Source organism: Streptopelia decaocto (assembly GCF_964273445.1).
Source record: "Streptopelia decaocto genome assembly, chromosome: 24".
Classification (NCBI taxonomy): Eukaryota; Metazoa; Chordata; class Aves; order Columbiformes; family Columbidae; genus Streptopelia; species Streptopelia decaocto.
The window spans coordinates 2321532-2337857 of record NC_138679.1 but is presented as its reverse complement, the minus strand read 5'-3'; the positions used below and the strand labels follow the sequence as shown (position 1 = coordinate 2337857).

Below are 16326 nucleotides of genomic sequence, written 5' to 3'. Positions count from 1 at the left end.
GCAGCCGGTGCTCCCGCCCGCGGGCCGGGGCGGGGCGGGGGGCCGGCTGTGGGGCCGGCGCCGGGGCAGGTGTGGGGCGCAGCGGGGGCCCGGAGCCCCCTCGCCCCCAACCGCTTCCCCGGGCCCCGCTCCCGCGTCCTTGGCTCCGGTCCCCCCGTTCCGCCTGGCCGCTCTCCCTGTCCCGGCTCGGGGAAGGGGGAGAAGGAGTGAGGCCGCATGTGGGAGCCGTGTGTGTCCCGCCAGCCTCGGGCTTCTTTCCCGAGAAAAATAAAACAAAACAACGAACGGAAAAAAGGAGAAGCCAAGAGTGGAAGAAAGTGGCCACAAAACGCTCTGGTTGCACCGGGTTGGTGCAGCTGCTGTTTATTGCAGAGCAGATATGGGGCTGACTCAGTGGTGATCTTGGGGAAAGGGAGGGTGCCCCGGGAGCCTTCGGACACAGCGGAGAGGCTGGGTTTAAACACAGGACAGCACACATCCTTGTTTTAAGCTGTGATTTAACCGCTGAGATGCAGGGTGGCATTTTCCTGAGCCTGAGACACGGTCGGAGCAGGACAGGCTCCTGGTGCCGCCTGTCGGGCTGAGGACGAGCCGGTGGCACCCAGAGCAGGAACAGGAGCAAAGGTTGACGTGTGGGTCTCCGCAGCGAGTCCCTGGCGGGAGCGGGGACAACCACAGCCCAGCTGTTTGCTCCAGGCCTCGCTGTTGGTCAGGAACGGAAGGAAACTAATAATACAGAAACCACCCAAATGATAGCTACTGGGCTGGTTCATGTAAGCGCAAAGTGGCCTGTGGAGAGTAGCAGTGCTGTTCTGGGAAGCCAGCAGAGCTGGAAACGCTCTCGGGCTGCCCTGGGATTTCAGGAGAGGAACAGAGCCGCTTGCTGGCTTTGCTCTGCTCCGGACTGACCCGCTCGGTCCTGGTGCAGCCTCCCTGCTGCCCGGTGGTGCCACGGGGCCCTGGCACAGCTGCCGAGGGGGTTTGCCCCACACATGCTGCCCGTGGGCCCCAGATCTTGGTGACGGGAGGGTGAAAGCCCCGTGGCAGGAGAGCTGGGGGGATGCTGCAGGAGGGGACGTCGTTTGGTGCTGGGGGGATGCCCGGGCTGTGTCGGGGAGGGGATGTGGCACTCAAGACAGGTTTTATCCCCCTGGTGATACGTCTCCCCTTCTCACCGCAGCCCCCAGCAGTTTTTGGCGGTGCTGAGCCACCCTTGGGCTGGCGTGGAAACGCTCCAGGCTGGGCGGCCGCGGGGGCGCAGATGTGGCGGCTGCGGGCAGGACTTTGCCCCACGCGGCTGCGGATGGTGCCAGGAACGGCCCAGCAGGACTGGCTGCTCCCAGCTTGGCCCAGCGCTCGGGGTGCTGAGCAGCGTCTGCTCTCAGCCCCCCCGCTTGGCAAAGGGCCTTGTGGGGCCGGCGACTCGGCCCTGGCTGCTGGGGGGGTCTCAGGGGTGTGTGGCGGCACATTCGGGCCCCGCTCGTTGGATTCGCTCCAGCTCCACGGGGGATTTCCTGGAGCCGCGCAGCACACGGGGTTGCGGCCCCCTCTGCCGTCCGAGCGCCGCGGCTGCAGCGGCCGCGCCCACGCGTGGGCAGCGCGGGGCGGCAGCGCCCGCCGGGTCCCGCCCGGTCCCTGCGCCGGGGGAGCGGAGCCACGGACCCCCCCGCGCGCTGGGAGAAGAGCGGGGGAACAGAACTGGAGGGGTTTCCCACAAACAGAGGGGCTTTGTGGCGCGGAACGGACCTTCTCGTGGGAACACAGGACGCAGCCGCAGCAGAACGTTCCTCTCGCCTCCAGGATGTTATTTCTGGCTGAAGCCAGCGGGACGTGGACGGACCCCCCGTCTCCCACTGCTGGGGGCTCTCTGAAGGCTGCTGGGGCTTCAGGGGACGCGGAGCGCCCGTGAGAGCAGCAAAAATCCCCCTCGGGATCGGCAGCTCCCGGGCATCCCGGGGCCACCCACGGGGCGATGGAACCGGCCACGGCGGGAGAGAAGCAGACAGAACGGGCCGGGATCGCCCTCTCGCTCCCATTGTCACACACAGGACTGCGGCATCCCCGTCTCCAAAAACAAGACGGACTTCCGGCTCGCTTTCAAATGACATTTTTAATTAAATAAATAACGGCGAGGGGTCTTCAAGGCAGTATCACTTCACAGTGTAGGGCTTGGGGGGGGAATGGGGGTAAAGAGTCCAGCATTGGGAGCAGCTCAAAGTGAATGTGCTTTGTAAGAAGGAAAAAGAAAACCCCAAGGAAAAAGCAAAATCAAACCTCCTCCCCAAGCGACTCCCCCTCCCTGTCCCAGCCCTTTCCACCCGCTCCTTTAACATTACGTGGAAAAAGCGCCGCGCTCGTATTGAAAGACCCCATACGAATCTGTAAACAACACTGAAAAACATAAATAAGAGACAGTTTTGCCTCCCCCAGCCTCACCTCTCCTTTCGTTAGGGCTTGAAATAAACCAAAGCAAAAATGGTTTTGGGAAAACTAAGAAACGTTCTTGGCTGGTGGAGGAGATGCCGAGGCCTGGCCCTCCCTGGGAGGGCTGCCCGTGCGCTCGCCCCCTCTCCCCACAAAAGGGGGATCTCGCCGGGCAGTTCCACTATGGAGTTGCTTTTTGTTTCCAACAAGCGGGCGCAGCCACAGGGAGCCCCAGTTCTCACGTTGGCTGGACAAGGCGGCTCCGGCGCCGCAGCAAACTCCTGCAAACGCACCCAAAACGGGCCTGGCCGAGGAGGGACGGGTCTGATCCTGCCATCCCGCGAAGCTGTGGGTGCTGCACGACGTCACGGGGATCTGGGCTAATGGTTTCAGTCGTCTTCCACGTCCCCCAGCAGCAGAATCAACCGCAGGGTCGCAGCCCAAAGGCCTCCACTAAACCAAACCAACCTCAACCCAAACCCCTTCCAAGCGCAGGAAACGGCTGGAGGAAGGAACAGCGGCGTCAGACCTCGCTCCGCACACACGTTCCCCGCGCAGACAGGGGGATGAGACACGTGGATTTCAGCCCAGACCTGCAACACACCTGGAGGTGAAGCAGCTCTGGCCTCAGCACGCCCAAACGTGCCACCGCGCTGCCACGCGGGGCCACTGTGTCACCTCCTCCGAACACCGCTGGTGGCAGTGAAGACATTACTTTCCTCTCAGAAAACAGAGAGCTTGCTTTCTCGTGACGCAGAACAGGGCAGGGATGCCCAGGGACCGCTGCGCTCTCCTGCCTGGGACCCTGCGCGAGCGCTGGTGCCCTCAATGCGGTGCCTTGGGACCGAGCAACCTCCTCCCACAGCTGACAAATCGGTTGAGCAAGCTGCGAATTACAGATGTTTCCATCTGCATCTTACCCTCTCGCAGGGATCGAGTCGCTCACCGCGGGAACCGCGGCGGCAGCACCGCGCAGCTCCGGGGCCAGCGCCGCTCTGCGCATCTACAACCTCCCTCAACTCCACACACACGTCCCCCACGGCCCAAGGGAAGGTGAGAAGGCGTTGAGTGTCCCTTCCCAGGACCTGACGCTTCTGACAAAGGCTGGACAGGCCCGTGCCGCCCGCAGCGGGTGGCAGAGCGCGCGGGGGACGCGGCGGCTGCGGGAGGGTTGCGGCAGCAGCGTGTGCCTGTCACAGCTCAGGAGCGAGGGACAGGATGGGTGACGGGAGGGGAACGGGAACTCTGCTCCCTGCACATCCCCTGAGCTCTCAGGCTGCGCCCTCCATCCCAGCCCCGGGCGCGCCGGTGATACATCCCCATTCTTAAAGCATCTCGGCACTCAGACTGTCCCGCTGGGGCCAAGGGACATTGTCCCAAGTGCAGGGGCTCGCCCAACAGCCTGGAATTACCTGGGGTGACACGTGGCCAGTGGGACAGCAGGGGACAGACCTGCCCCCTCGCTACCGCCAGCCACCAGCTCTCTGTGACGGCGTCAGAACACACCGGAGCAGAAAGGTGTTTGGTTTCACTGTAGCCTTGGATCAAAAGAACGGAAAGACGGATTCTGACCAACAGCTCCAAACTGTCCTCATGGAACGCTGCAAGTTCCAGGATTTCACTCAGTCGGGTCAAAGTCCTTGCTGGGTCTGTGACAAGTTTGTGACTGGAGACTCTCACTGTGACAGCGGCTCCGACCGAGCCACCGGTGCTGGACAGGCCTGATGCGCAGTCAGGAAACTATTTACATCTCCAATGCCAATGAGGCCAAAATCTGTGACCGATAAGGACACTTGCGCAGGGGCCACCACCGCCTCTGGCTCTCTGTCCAAATCCATAGGGCCAGCAATTAAAGGCAAACCCTCGTTAGTGTCTGCAGGGAGCGTGAAGTCCATGGTTATCGTCTCGCCAGAGCTCTGTAACGTCTCCTGCTTCTCTGCTAGTCCTGGTGCTGCCGGCGGCAGAGCGCAGAGCCCCGTGTCCGCGGGGCTGGCAGCGCGTTGCGTGCAGGGAGCCGACGTGGTGCCTGAGGACGACTCCTCTGCGGGGTCGAAGGAGCAGTTGGTCTCGGAGGGAGTGCTGCACTCGTAGCCCTGCCCCGATTCACTGATGCTGCCCAGGCTGCAGGCCGTGCTCTCCACGCTGAGGGGCTCTGAGCGTCACCACCGGGGACACAGACAGAAGGGGTAGGGACAGCAAGTGAAAGAAAGCTCGAGTGAGTCCACAACGTACGAAAAACAAGAATTCGGTTCAACCCCACCTAATCACAACAGGATTTGTTTGATGGCGCAAATGTTTCTTTATTATAGCAACCAAGATCCCTGCCAGCGCGTACTGAAGAAAGGCAAGATGCAGGCAGCAGATGGGAAGGCCATCAGTGTTTCTATGGGAATTAAAGGAAATCTCAGAGAGACACTCCAAGATAAGCCAAATCCTAAGTCCTGTTCCCTCGTGCCAACCCCCCTGGGAGGTGCCTACAGCAGGACAGTGAGGGAATGAACCCACTTCGGGCTCCCTGGGAACCCTTTGATGGTCATGTGCAGGTACAGCCCGACTGCTGGTGGCTTCAATCAGCCCCCGGAGCAGTCACCCGTGTCCGCTGCGTCTGTGTTAGAGCACTGGAACCCCCAACGCAGGTGTCCGGAGCCAGTGCAAATCCTTTTGCTTTGGGAATTACTTAGGCTACCCCTCCAAGCCTGAAGCAAGAACAACTCTTTTTAAGTCACTACGAGACAGACAAGTCTCCTTCGATCACACCAGAACCCACCCAGGGCTGGTATTTGATGCAGGACAAAGCGAGCACAGGGGCAAGGTGTGGGAGAGGAGCGACAGCGGGATAACGGCCCCAGGAGAAAGGTGAAGAGAGAGACAGGCAGACAGAAGGAAAGGGACTTACCTGTGCTCTCTATTGCTAGCTGATCTTGACCGAAATGAGGGTCCAGGCATCTCGTCGCAGAGGGAATCGGTGGGGAGCTCCGAGAACGACTGGCGTTTTCTACTTCACCCCCGTCCAAGTCGTTGTCGGTGTAATCCCTGCGGGTGAAGACAGAAAGCACTGCCACCTCCTGTTCAGCACAGAGCTGCAGGCAGGGAAAATGGTGACGGAGTTTAGAATCCGTCGACAAATCAAGCAACGGGGCTGCAAACCAGAGCTCCGCGCCGGCCCCGAGCCCCCTGCAAAGCCAACGGCCAGACCTTGTCCCCAGGGTCCAGCCAGCCCACGTGTGACTGCCCTGACAGCGTCCAGCTAATGTTTTCAATTGATTCAGCTTAAATACTTCATTTGTACTTTTCAATACATTTCAGTTTCAGCCTCTTTTCGAGCAGCATTTTCTGTAATTGGTGTACATTTCAAAGTGAAGAATTTGCCTCCAAGTGTGGCAGCAGGGAAAGAAATTAATTCAGGTTCCAAACCACCAGAAATAGCATCTTTTTGAACTTAAAAAGCTCCCTTCCCAAACCCCCAGCGAACTGAGTTTTTTCCTGAGATCAGCCCTAAATCCCTGCCCTTAGCCTTCATTTTTGTGGATGCATTTGTCTGAAACAAACCAGTATTTTCTGATACAAGAAGGCAAAGAATTACTTTCTCTTCCCTCCCCACACTGACAGTGTTTGTGTTCCCTCCAGGCTCCCACCCCAGAGAAGCACAGCCAGAGGCGCTTTGCAGCAGGAATCTTCGCTGGGAGGTTAATATTACTAATTTTAGTGTGAGAATATTCCACGCACGTGGCTCCAGGGTGGAGGACGTACTTCTTCCTTCCTAGACGCGTCTGCTGAGTGAAGTAGTCATAGCGCTCTGATTTTTTCCACATGTAGTAATACTCCACACACTCGCCCACCGACCGGGTGCGGACCTGAGGAGAAACATCACGGTCAGAACGCGGCGCATCGTGGAGCAAGGGCTATCCTCCCATTTAATCAGCACAGGAAAATTAAGTGCGTCACAGTAATTGATATTGCTACGGACACATCTACGCTGCGGAGCGGAAGCACATACTGAGATTTCCAAGGTGGTAAATCAGCCAGGGAATGATCCCCACAGTGCACAAAGTGTTCTCACACAGCCCGGGTTCACACACGGTACATTCGTGCAGGACCCTCCTGCACTTCCAGGAGCACACTTAACATTGAGAGAGCAAACCTGCGTCCGTTTTCACCAGCCAGCATCAACATGCCCACAATTAATCAGCGGAAGAACTGGACTCTCTGGTTCTGCCAACTCCCAGCACAGCAGCGTATGTCTCAGGGCCCAGCTTTCCCTACAACAGCATCTTTCGTTCTAGAGGACCCCAGGGGACTTCACAAAACATCCACATGCTCAACTCACTCATTCACAGAAGTACTGCAAGGGCTGAGAGTTTGGAAATAACTTTTGAGACTCCAGAAAGGGCTAATCAGTAATTAACTGACATCACTCATGCAGGTCAGTGGTGTTTGTGACTTCTCCCACCTGGAAAATAAGGCAGAGCAGGGCAGTGAACAGCCCATCACCTGCTAGCGTGAGTCAACACAAAGCCTGGGATCGGAACTGGGCAGTCCTGGACCTGCTGCATGAGCCGAGGCTCAAAACGTACGTCTGGTGCAAATGCACGCGCCTCCTTCCCTTCGGCTTAGCGGGATGCAGGGCTACGCGGCCTTACCTTGTTCGCTTGGATAAGATGGAAGTTCTTCCCATGGACCCTGAAGCCGTGCTCAAAATTCCTACATTCTTCCTCACTCCAGGCACAAAGCTCATCTGCAGCAGAAGGAAAGAGGAATTGGAGACGTGCAGAATGCCCTGATGTATAGGGCAGAACCCAAATATGGGGGAGTTCTCACCTCTGATAACCTTCACGTTGAACCGTAACCTCCGCAGTGCCTCTTCTGCATTGAAGTTGCATTTAACCAGCTCATACAAAGCCTGGGAAACAGAGGAGAAAAATCACTCAGAGCACGTACCCGAGCAACACATCACAAACCAACCTGCTTGTGACTCACGTTTGTCTCATAAAACTCATTTTCCCCAGGAGCCCCTTTGCCCCAGCCTGGCCAGCAGCACACGATTCCACTTTTCAAGGCACCGTATGACAAACCCCAAGGACCGTATGACAAACCCCAGGAGCCGCGGTTGTCCCAGCAGCTCCGCGCGGTACAGGCTGCCCCTGTGCTCTTGCAGACTTACTGCTGCTCTAACCCGGCTGGCTCAGAGCAAACAACTGCTCTGAAGTTTCTCAGCCAAAGGTTTGATCTTCTGCTGGCTTCAAAAACAAATTAGACACCGTTACGGAGGACAGACCCAACAATTCTCTTGGCAGCGTGTCGCTCAGCCTGGATCTCCGTAGGAAACGTCGCACCAGGCAGATGCTCAGATCTCTCTGGCTTTACTGACTGTTCATAAAGTAGATCTTTTCAGGTGTTTCCGCACCGTCGCGGCGCAGGAAGCCCCACGCGTACCTGCTCGTTGTCCTTCACCACCTCTCCTTTGGGCAGGCCGCTGCTGGCCAGCTCGTCCCACCGCCGCTTCACCGCGCGGTACAGGAACTCCTCCACCTCTCTCTCCGGGAGGATGTTTGGGTCCCAAAGCAGCTGATCTTCATTCTCGTAGGCTAATGGAGAAAGCACTGAAATAAGCTAATCGGAGAATTCTGCTGCTTTTGAGAAATGGTCTGTGTGTAGCGCAGGAGAGGAAGAGGAGGGAGGAAATCTCTGCCTGGTGCTCCCGCCTGGCGCTAGAGATGCCAACCGGCGCTGTGCAGGTGCTGCACTTTCCCTCCTGATCTTGGAGGCAGATAAGCTTAATACTCTTTATACATCTTTTCAAGCCCTAAGCACAGGTTTGGCTTGCTTTCACTTCTTCAGAAGGACTGGTTGACAAGGGGTTTGCTACCACACAAAGGTTGTTGCTTTGATTCATTAATCCTGGCAACTAAAAACCCCAAGTTCTAAGGTACCTGTTTCAGCATGCAAGAAACAAACAGAGCGGGAGGCAAAGGCAGGCAGAGCTCCAACCCTGGCCTAGGCTCAGGACCCTCTCTCTGTCCCAGACACCAGACTAAGCAGCCACAAGCTGCTCCTCCCCACGACCATTCGTAACACTCCAGCCACACCACACAGGAGCACATGGCATCACCAAGCCATTCTGGCCCCTTCCAGCTCTCGGGCCATGAGAACATGGCACACAACAATGCAGAGAGAGGTTTAAGTAAAATAACAGCACAGAGGAAAGGAAGACAGACTCCGCAATTCAAAAATAATTGGAAATATTGACTTTTTTCCATTTAAATAAAAACATTAGCACCCTCTGTACTTATCTTGTTTCTACAGGGAAAGGAACCAACACTTCTGCCCCGCAGAGCCACTGAAATCGGGGCAGACAGCACGAAAGAAGATGTGCAAAGAGGCTGCCTCACCTTTTTCACTGTGCCTGTTGAAGTGCAGGATGGGAACCGTGGCTTGGTACTGAGGTCCAACCATGATCTCCTGAAACACCAGCACAGAGAAGCGGGTACGTTGACACGGAAAACGCTCCACGTAGGCACCGAGGTGCACGTCATGATTTAGGGACTACGACACCACGAGGCCGATTTATAGGGCGGCAGCCCCCCTGCCACTATTGCTTCTAGGGAACCCTGACTATTTTATAGCGTAACTAAAAAGATTTACTATCAACCAGGTGATACTTTAGGGACCTTAGGTATTTACATAGTTTTAATGTTAAAGATATATGGCAAGCAGCTAAGGCTGGAGATAAAAAAATGCGGCGGCTCTCCTGCAGCCTTCACGACCAAGATGAACATGTAAGTCCGCTCCTCTCCTTCCCGAGGTGGTTCCCCCCCAGTAAATCCCGCTGGGAACACTGCACAGCATTTCACCTTTATGGGGCTACAGGCTGCGGTTTTAATTTACCCAGGCACAACAGCATTTTCTGTATCTGTAGCAGAAAATTATTTCAGATACAGATTTTGGGATCATATTAAAAAAGCCCTCTTGTAACCCACATCTGCCACCGTCCGCACAAAACACGAGCAAAAGAAAAGAAAAGAAAGACAATTTCTCATGGAAATATCACAGCGCTTGGGTGTCACACTTTCCTCAGACCCAGGCAGGTTGTACTTCTCAACATGCTCGTATCATTTACCTTCTTACACTCGTTGGATGGGATGGAATCCTCCTCTGAATCCTCAGCCATGGAGGAAGCACATGGAGACGAACACGGCTCTTTGTCTTCATCAGCAAGGAAGTTGTTTGCTTGGTGGGAAAGGAAAAGATCTGCAGTTATGAAACGGTTTTTATTTTCCAATAGCTCTATGTTCCCCCTCCTTCCTTTCATTTTCTATCCTAGAGCTACTTCTGGCATGCTCCTCAGTGAGAACTCGCCCGTAGTTTAATTTTTCTGTTTAAACAAAATAATTTGCACCCTTGCCACATGGGTAGTGCCAACCAGCCTAAGGAGCTCAGACCCCAGGCCAGCAGAAGGAAAACAATCACTTTACACTGAGTCTCTCTCATGCACTTTGGCTTCCTGCGTATTCTGATATTTAGGAACCGCCACAACATATCACACCACTAGTGCTACTGAATGTATTCACTTCTACAGATGTCAGAGCAGGTACTGATCTTTCAGACTGCGATGACGGCGGGCAGCAAAACAATTCTCACTTTTTGTTTTGTTAGGGCAAGAGGAAACGGCCTCAAGTTGCGCCAGGGGAGGTTGAGGTTGGATCTGGGGAACAATTTCTTCCCCAAAGGGCTGTGGGGCATTGGAACAGGCTGCCCAGGGCAGTGCTGGAGTCACCACCCCTGGAGGGTTGGACAGACGGACATGAGGTTCTCAGGACATGGGGCAGTGCCAGGGGTGGGTTATGGTTGGTCTGGATGCTCTTGAGTTATTCTCTCCCCATCCCACCGCTCTGTCATGTCCCAGCCAGCGCTCGGTAATGCCACTGGCACTCAGGTTTATTTGCAGCCCCCAGAAGGAAAGTGGAAAAACTGATGTCACGAAACTTAGTGACAAAATAAAGAAAAACATCCTTGCCCTACTCTGCACATCACATCTAAGTGAAAATGAATTAGAAATTAGTGACACATACAGCCAGGCTGGTTTGGGAATAGGTCTGATGCATCGTGGGACGTGACGGATGGAGTGAGATCATCAGCTGAAGATTGCGTCTCCTCCTCTTCTTCCCCTGAAAGCAAATCCTTCGCTATTTGTTCCTTTTAACAACAACAAGAAAGTGAAAAATATTTTTAAATTAAAAAAAAAATATGTGGGGGGGTATGAGGCCTAGAGTAAAACATTTCTGGCCAAAGGCGGCCACATCCACAGGTCTCCTCGCCCTCCCACGGCTTCTCCGGATTCCCTCTCGCACCCCCTGCCACCCCCAGGCTGCCACCCCCAGAAGCACTTCTACAAGTGCCAAGAGTGGCTTCCTATGGAAGTCCGAGAAAGGACAAGCAAGTGACTCTTTCTGTGGAACTCCAGCCAGAGCGAATATTTCAAACATCATGGAAGGTAAAAAATGACACCACCTTTCTACAGATTTTAGCTAGAACAGGAGCCACCGCTTCAGCTGGGAAGATACAACCCCCCGACTCCTCACAGATCCACATCTACCTGCAAAGACTTGTAACCCAAGCTCCATAAAGAGCTTTTAGAGTGTTCTTTTAAAAACAGTTATCCTTTCTCCAGTCTCCTCGAAACTCTTTCAATTCCATTCCGGCACTGGCGTTCCTCACCGGGACACCAGAACTTGGCAGCCCCTTCCCCAGCATCGGCCAAACCCCACTGGAAACGGCTCCAGGACAGCAAGCAACCCAGAGTGCACCCAGCCAGGCGGAGAGCGGCTCTTACCTTATCCAGAGTCATATCTGGGAGGTTGGGAGTGATGTCATTGCTCTCACTGTCCTGCTCCGAGATGGGATCAGACGCCTCATAGCCATAAAGTGCGAGCAGCTCCTCAAACGGCATTTCACTGCTCTGAGCGAGAGGAGGACAAAGCTGCATCAGGAACGGAACCAGCACCGAGTACAGCGGCAGTGAACACAGACACGTAGAGGCAGCAAAGGCAGCCCTGCCCTTCTGGGGCTCTGAACGGCCTGGGGGACGCTGTGCAACGCGGGAGGGACCCACAGTAACCACTCCTTCTCAAAGGTACAGAAAAGGCAGGACCTTCCATCCTAAAGCAACACCATCAAGGGCGTTTTTAAATATATCTATTTTTTTACCCTGGATTTCATGGTGGTGAAGAGATGCCAGACAGCAGAACTGTGTTTCTACCGAGGAACGGAAGGAGCAAATCCCTACATTAATCTTGTGCCTGACCTGAAGAGAGAGTCCTTGACACCAAGAACACGTTTGGTGTCCCACCACAGCCCCCGTGGGACCACCCACACCATCCATCTCCTCTTCGTGGCTCCTCCGCTGTGACAAGGCCACACACCCTTCAGCGAGGACAATGAAGAGTCCCAGGACCCCAGAATTCACCTGCTGCCAAAACCAGCCCTTCCTATCCAAACACAACCCTAAGGCCCGGTGAAGGGGAGACCCAAACACAGCACGGTGCCAGCTGAGCAAGTCAGAATTTCACCCAAACACCTTTGGTGCCAGTGCTGTAAAAGCAAACAAGAAAAGCCAGCAGGTAGCTTCCCTTCCCCTCCCTTGCTGCCTTTACCTGAGAGGCACTGAAACTCTTCTCCAGCTCTTCTAAAGATTTCTGCTTCTCCTGAGCATCATCCCCTTCTTCCCTCTCCTCCCGCACGCCGTAGTTCTGTGAGAGGATCTCCGCCAGGTTCAGTCGGTGATCAGCTGAGCCCATGGACACAACTGCAGGGATCAGAAGAAGTTGGGATACCAGCACCACCCTGGACCAGATCTTCAGATGCAACAAAGCTCGGGACAACCCTTTCTTGTGTGTGCGCAGCCGGGAGAAGCCAGAGGAAGGGATGAGGTAGAAAGGAGCGAGAGGGGTTGGGGAACACGACTGAAGTCATTCTGTGAGTGCTGAATTGCAAAGCCTGGTTCTCTGCACATTCGAGTCCCACAACTGACTGAAAGCTGAATCTGAACATTTTTTGGGTATTTATGTGTCTCTCACTGGATTCACTAGTGTCATAACACGTGAATGCACACCGCATTTCCTTCGTCTGGGGCATTTTTAGGATAAATTACCCCTTACGGCAAGAACGGGCAAATGGACGCTTGCAGGGGCTTTGGCATCTTTACAACTTTCCTCTGTCAGCTGGCCTGGGGACCAGCAGAGAGGCCAGGATGGTGCTGGGAGGAGAAGGGACACGGCACACAGACGCTACCTGCTGCGCTCTGGAGGCCGGGCTCCCCGGGACACAGGCTGCGCGCTGGGTACGACACCACCCTCGGGCTCTGCCTGCCGACCGAGGCCTTCGACAACGGAGAAAAACACAGTGAGACATCGCTTCTTCAAGTGTAACACACCCCCGGCCACTTAACCCCACCAGCAAACGCAATTCATTGTCTAGTCCAACTGAGCGCACTCTGTGTGCCGAGATTCAGCATCCCCGAGCATCAGCAGCGAGATAACCCCACCGGAGACCCCGCGGAGCCCAGCCATTGCGTGCACTACAACAAAAGGGAGGAGTTTATGGGGTAATGAAAGAAGAAAGGGACAGAAAGGATTTGGACAGCCACCGTCTTGAGGATGGTCACAATGGGAAATGGCCTCATAGCTCAGGCAAGTGTCACAGCCCCTTGGTTGGACCTTGGTGGAACGTGACCAAGCACGAAACCCTCTTGGACAAACCCTTCCATGCACACAGCCCCAGTCTCATGGAAGGGATGATGGTGAGGTCTACATTTACTCCCTCTGGTCTTGAGCGACCTCCAGAACACTCTTTCCTGAGACAATGATCTATACAGCGACTGCGCCTCCTTCGCACGGGGATCAATAAGGAGCTGCACGCAAAGGGTTTTGAAAACAAAGACTGAAGCTGTTAGCAGGGGATGGGCTGGCTTGAAAAGATGTCAATAATACTTCTGGAACAATGAGATCTTATATTAATGATCAGGTGCCGAAATGAAGAGTAACAGTCAGTACAACAGGATGACAATTCAGCAACTAATCATGAGTTTATTTTCCTGAAGCTGGAATCACCAAAAAATAACTAGTACTGCTGTTTGGGCTGAGAAAAGAAGAAACAAGTGGTGGACAAAGCAAACGGCCCATTCCACACTCAAATTTAAATGTGTGAAACCAAATGATCCCTCAGATTATTTCCAAATCCAGAAGACCATGGAAACAAGAGTCAAAGGAAGAGGGGAAAAACGCAGGGCTGGCTTAAATATGTAAAAGATGAGAGAGAGAATATTCCTGATGACGCTGATTGCCAATGCCACGTGACGGGGAGTTATTTGGTTTGAAGGTGAGGCAGCCGTCGTCTGACGCTTCAAATCCGAATGTCACACAGGAGGCAGAAAACACAACCACGTTACATGGTCAGAAAGACGGCGGCAACACCGAGGCGCCACCAGGGACCTCCAGATCACGAAAGGTTCTTGGCCAGCGTGTAGATGCTTCTATTGTGGGTGATGGTTTTGGTCACCATGAAAGGTCACAAAGGTGAAATCCATTTATTTTGACAGTGCAGCATAATGATGGAAAATCGCTCTCACATCCATAGGCCATTTAATTGCGGGGCAAGGGGGGAAGAGATTAAATCCCTTTGTGTGTGCCAGGGCAGTGATTTGGTTCATCAGCCCAACAACGTGCCGAAGTAACGCTTCACCAAAGGCGGCAACAAAGACCAAACCACTCTGGATGGGACAGCAAGGCAGCCCAGACAGCACCTTCCTCACCCAAAATGCTGAAATACCCCAAAAGCGAAGCCCTGGCATCGAACAGAAGGTGTCTCAGCTAGCAGTGTTCCGAGATCCTGCCGGAGCAGCCAGCTACCTCGGTATCTTCCCAGCGTCCTTCTCCCCCGTCGCGGTCACCTCAAGGACCTCGTGGTGGAAACGAAGCGCGGACGCGCCACAACAGAACCAACACACAACGGCATCACCAACCGTAAGTGACGGAGCGATGGCAGAAACGCTTCAGCGCGACGCACCACCGTGGTGCTACCACGGCAGAGGCAGCGGGGCCGTCCCAACCCAGCAGCGGCGCACGGTCCCCTCGCCGGGCAGCTCTGCCGGCCGAACCGCTCCTGCTGCCCCACGCTCCGCCAGTCCCGCTTCCCAACCGCCGCGTTCTCCCCGTTCCCAGCAGCTCCGCGCCCCAGACCCCCGTAACCCCAGCGCTGCGGGGCCGCGCTGTGCTCCAGCCCCGGGGCTCCGGCTCACCGGCCTTTCCGCGCCGGGAGCCTCGCAGCCCAGCGCCCGCTGCCCCGGCCCAGCCCCGGCCGCTCTGGCGGGTCCCGCGGCCCGTGTCAGCGCCGCTCCCGGGCACCCACCGGGGCCGCGCTCCCGCAGGACCGGCCACGGGCGCTCCGGCCCGGGCACCCCCGCGCTGGCGGGAAGGCAGAGCCGGCTCCGCTCCGCTCCCCGGGCTCAGCCGCTGCCCCAGCGCCCGGCCCGGCCCTCCCGCCGCGTCCCGTCCCGCCCCGCCGCCCCTTCCCCTGCCCAGGCCGCCTCCCTCGGCCCCGGCGCCCCTCGGCCCCCGCCCCGGTGGGCCTCGCTCCGGCTGGCGCCGGCCCATCCACCCCGCGGCCACAGCAGCCCGGCCCCGGGCGGTCCCGGCCCGGGGAACCCCGGTGTCCCCGCCCGGCCGGTGCAGGCCCGAGCCCGGCGCGACCCCGGCGGCGCCGCACTCACCTCCGCCATGGCCGAGCGCGAGCGGCGGCGAGACGGGAGCCCCGGATGCGGCGGCGGCTGCTCATTGGCTGCGACGCCGCGGGGGCGGGGCAGCGCCGGGGGCGCGGCTGGGAGGGCGGGGCGGGGGTGGGGCCAGGGGCGGCGAGGCCACGCCCCCGCGGGAGGAGCGCAAATTGGTGCGGAAAGGGTGTTTTTTTAATAATTTTCGACGGAGAAAGGGTTTTTTTTGACGCCTGCACGTGCGTGCCGGTGTCCCCGTGAAATAGCACAACGGGCACGTTCATAAACAGCGAAGTTAATGAGCCACAAAACCCGAATCTGCAGGAAATGAAGCTCCGGTGCCGCTGGAGCGGGTTGGGGACACAGCCGCACCTCCGCGGACGTTGGGCTGGGACCCCGAGCGGCCCCTGCCCTGCCAGGAACGACACGGAAACGCTGTTTGCAGTTCTTGCCATGGCTGCACCCGGGGAATACCGGAGATGTACCCGGGAACACCGGGGATGTGCGCTCGCTCCATTCTCCTTCAGTTCCACACATCTCCAGGGCTTGCTGCCCAAAGCCCTTGCCAGGGGACCTTTTGGTCCCTTGGGGTCCCCCCACCGCAGCCGTCGCTTCCCGCAGGCTGAGCGGTAACACGCTGCCAGACACGCAGCTGTGTTCGCTACCGGGTCTCACCATTCGGTTGACCCAGGAGATGATCGCTCAGCCCAAGCCGCTGCCTCCCTGGCCACGAGCGGGTCCAGTCCCAGGGCTGCACGATGGAGTCGTCCTCAGCTGCCTCGCACTCCGCTAATTTCCTCTGTTTAGGTTTCACTTGCGCTTGTGAGCTTGGGAAGCGAAGTGCTGTCAAGTGCTCCTGCAGTGGTGGTGGCCCTTGAGCTGAGAACCAGAGCACTTCAACAGGTCTTTATTCCCTTGCGCGGGTCTGTCTGGCTCCTTTCAAAAGACTAACACGTTACAGGTGCTGTTTATTCCATTCAAAAAGCAACCTGGTCTCTAGTTCCCTGAGAACTTCCCACTGAACTGCTGCTCTCCGCCTTGCTCCCAACACTGCGTCCAGGTGTTTTGTCACTGCAAAAAGCAGAAAAGCTTGAATTTGTGGTCAAGACTTGGGGAGAGCCAGCTGCTCTGCGGCAGGA

At 56.4% G+C, this 16326-nt stretch overlaps 1 protein-coding gene across 3 annotated transcripts; it reads right to left on the bottom strand.

Moving 5' to 3' along the window:
* Positions 1-2091: 2091 nt before the first annotated feature.
* Positions 2092-15210, bottom strand: MIER2 (MIER family member 2). Of its 3 annotated transcripts, none has more exons than XM_082072205.1 (13): positions 15188-15210; positions 12712-12799; positions 12075-12226; positions 11255-11380; positions 10494-10617; positions 9542-9651; positions 8814-8883; positions 7858-8009; positions 7243-7324; positions 7065-7159; positions 6151-6278; positions 5321-5457; positions 2092-4576 (listed from the first exon to the last, which is right to left on the bottom strand). In XM_082072205.1, exons 1-13 carry the CDS (start codon positions 15194-15196, stop codon positions 4101-4103), a joined length of 1749 nt encoding a protein of 582 aa, XP_081928331.1. In that variant the 5' UTR covers positions 15197-15210; the 3' UTR covers positions 2092-4100. The 3 variants fall into 3 exon arrangements, with proteins under 3 accessions (XP_081928331.1, XP_081928332.1, XP_081928333.1); XM_082072206.1 differs by having other exon boundaries at positions 6175-6278; XM_082072207.1 differs by lacking the exons at positions 12712-12799; positions 15188-15210 and having other exon boundaries at positions 11255-11375; positions 12075-12179.
* Between the last annotated feature and the right edge of the window lie 1116 nt (positions 15211-16326).

Bases quoted from the DNA above. Each gene is read 5' to 3' on its own strand.
- MIER2 (XM_082072205.1), bottom strand. The intron at 12,227-12,711 runs GTAGCGTCTGTG...TGATCCCTGCAG, and splicing joins CGGCCTCCAGAGCGCAGCAG to TTGTGTCCATGGGCTCAGCT. The intron at 5,458-6,150 runs GTGCGTGGAATA...CTTCACCCGCAG, and splicing joins GTCCTCCACCCTGGAGCCAC to GGATTACACCGACAACGACT.